Source organism: Euwallacea similis, chromosome 4, assembly GCF_039881205.1.
Source record: "Euwallacea similis isolate ESF13 chromosome 4, ESF131.1, whole genome shotgun sequence".
Taxonomy (NCBI): Eukaryota; Metazoa; Arthropoda; class Insecta; order Coleoptera; family Curculionidae; genus Euwallacea; species Euwallacea similis.
The window spans coordinates 5095009-5100396 of NC_089612.1; the positions used below are offsets into that span (position 1 = coordinate 5095009).

General features: G+C 39.1%; 2 protein-coding genes across 2 annotated transcripts; both read right to left on the reverse strand.

Moving 5' to 3' along the window:
- Positions 1-3017: 3017 nt before the first annotated feature.
- Positions 3018-3719, reverse strand: LOC136408405 (B1 protein-like). Its single transcript, XM_066389355.1, has 3 exons — positions 3592-3719; positions 3356-3535; positions 3018-3304 (listed from the first exon to the last, which is right to left on the reverse strand). Exons 1-3 carry the CDS (start codon positions 3640-3642, stop codon positions 3095-3097), a joined length of 441 nt encoding a protein of 146 aa, XP_066245452.1. The 5' UTR covers positions 3643-3719; the 3' UTR covers positions 3018-3094.
- Positions 3720-4131: 412 nt separating this feature from the next.
- Positions 4132-4863, reverse strand: LOC136408140 (uncharacterized). Its single transcript, XM_066388979.1, has 3 exons — positions 4703-4863; positions 4463-4645; positions 4132-4410 (listed from the first exon to the last, which is right to left on the reverse strand). Exons 1-3 carry the CDS (start codon positions 4751-4753, stop codon positions 4183-4185), a joined length of 462 nt encoding a protein of 153 aa, XP_066245076.1. The 5' UTR covers positions 4754-4863; the 3' UTR covers positions 4132-4182.
- Positions 4864-5388: the final 525 nt, after the last annotated feature.

Below are 5388 nucleotides of genomic sequence, written 5' to 3' on the forward strand. Positions count from 1 at the left end.
ACAAAAAAGTATCAAAATAAAGTCCGCTTGTGGCAGAGAAAAGATTAAAGTCCTTGGTAGAGGGGGTAACAAAAATACAAATTTTTATTTATGAACCACGTGCAATTTTTAATATTTGCACGCATTAAAAAAAGATCTCGCTCACGTCAAATCGCGTCAATTTATGTAGTAACTTTTAGTTCCAAAATGTGTGAAAATCGATAAAAGTGTTTAGCAATTATTTAAAAAAACAACAACATTAATTTAAGGACTTTGGCGCTCTATAGCGGCAAAACGAAGCCACTGTGGATGTAAATAAGTTTGCCTAGAACGCTTTATTTTTGGTTCAGGAATATTTGGTCAAGCGTTATACAATCATTTGAGGGACACTCTGTATATACAACGAAAAAGGTCTTCTCAGGATGCTTGTTCCTAACCGAACATCTATTCCTATTTGCCCAAGCCACATTGGCAAACTCGGAGCCGACAAGAATGTAATTTTGCCAGGACGACTCCCTAAAGAGTTGCGGCCTTCCCTTTTTCCAAACAGTCCGGTCTCAGGCTGCATTCTTAGGACGTGAACCAGGTCCCTGAGGGAATTCTAATCTTCCCGTTGAAATGGAATTTTTGCGTCTTGGACGGACTCAGCTAGGTATCTTCGGGGATGTATTTGTAGCTGAATTTATATTGCGTTTTAAGACCAATAGGGGGTAAAGATCATCAAAACGATCCCGGAGTTTTTTTTTTTTTTGAGTAGTGTAACTTAATGGTTAAACTTCTTAAGCTCATTAAATTTAATACATTCCAAAACATTTATTCCACGGAAATTTCCATTCTAGACAGATGATTAACAATTTTAGCATTCATTTCGAGTGCTATCATCATTCTTTTCAATCGAACCCCGAACAAGAATGCCGTCCGGGTCGACGTTGGCACGTATCCTGCGAGGCTTGTCAGTGGCTATTTACAAGGGTTGGATTTCTTGTCGAAGGGGTCCAAACTTAGGACAGCGGCTAGGCTGGACATGAATAATGCATGCCGCAGATGCCGAATACGTGTAGCTGCTCGAAAAGGGTCTGGTCCAAGGGGCGGTTGGTTGTTAAACCGGGCGGTTTCCCGGATTCCTGGGGGATAATGGAGATGGCGCGCGCTTAATTTGCCTCGCGGTGATAAATTTTTGTCAGGTGGATTTTTTTATTTTCCGGGGGACAAAAGCGCCGTTAACGTAAGAGCCCTTTATAGACGGAAACGAATGCGACCTCTTTTCAAGCCCATCAGACAGCTATTATGTGGGCAGTTTGTTTTATAAAAGAAAACGAACAACATCGAGATCGAATTACCTCACTCGGAATTTTCTACCGTTCATTGTGGCCCCTTTAAGTGGCGGTGACATTTGACAAGCCCTTTCTTAATTTCCCTTTTAAACTTTCTTACTTGCATAACCCGTTAAATAGGTTTTTGTTTGTCTATCCTCAGAGGGGATATTATTGTACTCGTCCATTAACTTTTGGATGCTTCTTTTTATAAATCACCGACTTACGCAGAAATTCCACTATATGGAAATTGAGGAAGAACGAAATACTAAATTATATCGACAGGCAACAAATTTTCTTCTGGGCCGCCGACAGGCGCATAATTGAATGATTTTCTCCCAGGCATTCCAGAAAGAATATTGTGTTGGGATCCGGGGAGTTCGACTGTTTATTTTCTTAGAGCTCTCATATACATAAATACATACATGATAATAATTCCGGAAACTATTTTTAAATAAAGCCGCCCCTGATATCCTCAATCCTCCCACCTACGTCAGGGTAGCTTCTTTCAAAGTTCGAAACCGTCTCAGGGGTGGCACATGGTCGCAGGGTCAAAGACGACTGTAATGAGTTTCCAATTCCCCGGGGCCTTAACTGGAGCCACAGCTATCCTTATTGTATCCGTCTTTCCCTTATTTTCTTTTCGAAGAACTCGGTTTATTTGTTCCCGTTCTTTGTTTTAGTTTTTAGCGCATAATGGGGTCCCAAATTCGTTTCGAACCAACAATTATTTTTATCTCTTAATGCCCGCAAACACACAAGACAATAATAAAACGTAACAGCCACATTTACAGGGGTCGTTTGATCTGGAAACGTGGCCAAAATTAATCGTCTCGATGAGCTCTAGCTCTATACGACTGCACAAACGGGGTTGTAATGTGTCCTTTAGTTTCTGAGATAAAGGGGTCAGCTTTGATACCTGTATGGGTGATTTTTAAAGGAGCGCTAAAGTAAAAGTGCTTTAAAATGCATTTGTGAAGCATTAGGATCTCAACTGAGGTATCCAGGTGATAACGTATAGAATAACAGCACTGTCATAGGTGCCAATCATACATAATAAAATTTGCATTCAAACAATGGTAAACAACGGCAGAGGTGGGATAAATTGAATGGTACAGCAATGAAAAATTTTGATCATCTACGCCAATGAATTTCGTGCTGGCGTTGGTGCGGTTAAAATTGTGTTCCAGGAGCCTTTACATCGTTGTTACCGTTAAGGCACTGGGAATTTCGAATGACTTATCCGGCAGACTAAACATTTTATTTGATTCATCATAAAAAGCCAAATTAATCGTTGCCAGACTAAAAATTTGCAAAAACTTCTGTACGTTTGCTCATCTATTCTCATGTACATGTACTCGTATCTCCGTAGTGTTTACTTAAATACCTTGAGTGCCACTGTTAGGACAATAGTCTGGGAGCTATTTTCCCGTTGGTACCATTAAAGTCCTGTTCCCACGTGATTCTCGGTCGTTTTTCTTTAATACTACCATCATGGGAGAGACCCGATAAGAATTCCTTCTGTCGTATCCTCAAATTGTTCAGTCCATCATCGATTTTTCCCAAAATTTCTCTTTCACATCGAGTTCCATAAAATCAAAAAAATATATATCTTTTTAGGTTGATTATAGGATCCATATGAACTCATTAGACCAAAAAGCGGCATCTAAAAATTTTCGAAATTTTCCTCAAAACTTTGAAATGAGAGAAAGTGATTAATTTTTTTAACATTTTCATATATTTTATGTTTCTATTCATACTTAAGTATAGCATAGCAACAAATTGCTCAATCTGAGCTAGATTTAAGTGCTTGGGGATGGGGATGGTGGAGTTGGGGTATTCGATCTGTAGCACTTGATGAGCTTAATGGCGGCCTGCTCGGGAGTAGGTTGGGGCGCAGTGCAGTCGGCAACTAATTTTTGAAGCTTCTCATTGTTACCATAAATGGCTATAGCCCCTTTTTCAACAGTATCTTTGTTTATTGTTCCATCCTGGTTTTGCCACCCGAGAATCTATGATAACATAATGATTGCACTGCACCGTGATTTTGAGGTAGGCATTACCTTAGAAATGCATAAGGAGTGATTTCCTAAATTCTCGGGGGAAGAGCCGCCATTTTTCAGAAGGTTGTTAAGGGCTGTTTCGTCTACTGCAGTGGCAGGGTTGGACTGGCAGGTTTTGTGGGCCTCCTTCAACCTGTTTCTGCTCGCATCTACTGCGGATTGGTTTATTTCTGGACGAGCCTGGAATAATTAATACTTTGAAGTTTTAATAACTAGCACAAATAGTTAAAACTCACCAAAACCCCGACAAAAAGAGCACAAACGAGTAGGGCAACTGAACTATTCATTATTCTTTATTTGTGTCTAATACTAATTTGGAACAGCGTGTGATTTCTTCTTAAGAAACTAGTCTTATATAGCATTTGCAGCTTAAGATAACATAATTTCAAGGATGTGTAACATGCCAATATCAGCCTAAAAGTCAGATAGGTCACAGAGAATCGTTATTTTCGGTAAAAAGGCTATTTGTTCATATGAGGAAGTTTACTGAAGTCCGATGTATTTAAAAAAATCTAATGTTAAATGTAATATAATAAGTAGATTGAAATTTACTGATTAATTTTAAGACAATAAGCATGAAAACGATTAGAGATTTAAAAAAACACGAGTGCGTGTGATTTTTTGATTTTTTAAAATGTTTCTGATCTAGATTGCACGAATTGGTCTAAAATTATTATCGCAATAAAGTTTCTGCCAGTTTTTATTAATGTGGTTGAAATTGTTACTTAATAATGAAATACCTAATCTCATGAGTGACGAAAACAAAAACACAACTATTCCTGATTAATTTTTATTGAAAAACAAACATTCATATCATTTTCTTGTTCTTAATGATGCTGCTCATGTCCTTCGGTATGATCATGCCCTCCGATTGGATGCACGTGCTCTTTATAACATCGGAATAATTGACGAGCAGTTGCCTCAGGAGTAGTCTGAGCCGCAAGGCATTTATCAAGGAGCGTTTTGCGCTGCTCGGCATCAGTAAACAAGGCCGAGATTCTGCTTTCGATGACGTCCTTGTTCACTGATCCGTCTTCGTTTTGCCAACCTGCAGACTTTATCCGACATTTAGAATCAAAAGTCACGGACATTTTAAGTTTTTAGTACCTTGGAGATGCACAGTTCATGGGCTCCCAAGTTGGCAGGAGGAGTACCGCCATGTTCCAGGAATTCGTGCAATTCTTTTTCGTTGACTGCTGTGGCAGGGTTGGCCTGGCAGTTTTTATGCCCCTGCGAGATGCGGTTTTGGCCAGTTTTTATTGCGGTTTCCGCGGCAGTTTCTGCATGGATCTATTTTTGTTTGCTAAGTAAATTTTGATTTTATTTATACCCATCACTATACGTTACCGAAGTAGCAGCAACAAGAGCGCAAACGAGAACTGCAACGAAGTGCTTCATTTTGTATTTGTAATACGTTTCTCTAATTCTCTTGCCTTTTATACGAAAATAGCCTTGCCTTAATCAACTCTAAATAGGTTGTAATAACAATTAGAAGATCGTTCACTGCCAATTTGTTTATTGTTATTTAAACAAATAACCTAGCTATCTCCGAGAGTTGCGTAAGATTCCAAACATGTTCCTCTAATCTTTGTAACACACACGAATTGGAAACTAAAAAGTACATAAAATTGCATCATCTTCGTTGGTGCCTGAAAAAATCTCCCTGGCAATAACGGGTGTAGTTTATGGAATGGAAATAACCCCCGCCCCACGTATCCAGGATAATGCCATATTCCGATCAGGGCAATAAAAGAAGATGCCACATCATTGCGAGCGCTGTTAGCATGTGAATAAGATTGTTATGTTCTTTGATTTCCCTGATACAAATTCCAGCGGCGGATTGGTAATGGGGTGGCTATTTTCTGGAAAATCCATATTTTGTGGAATAGCAGTTGCTAAATGTGGAGCTGGGTTCTTTATTTGATACACATACATACATACATAAATGATTTTTTCAACTACTCAAAGTTCATAAGCGTTTTTCAGCCTTAGTTGGCCATTTGGCCTCCTCCTTCGACAGTCTTGTCCGACAG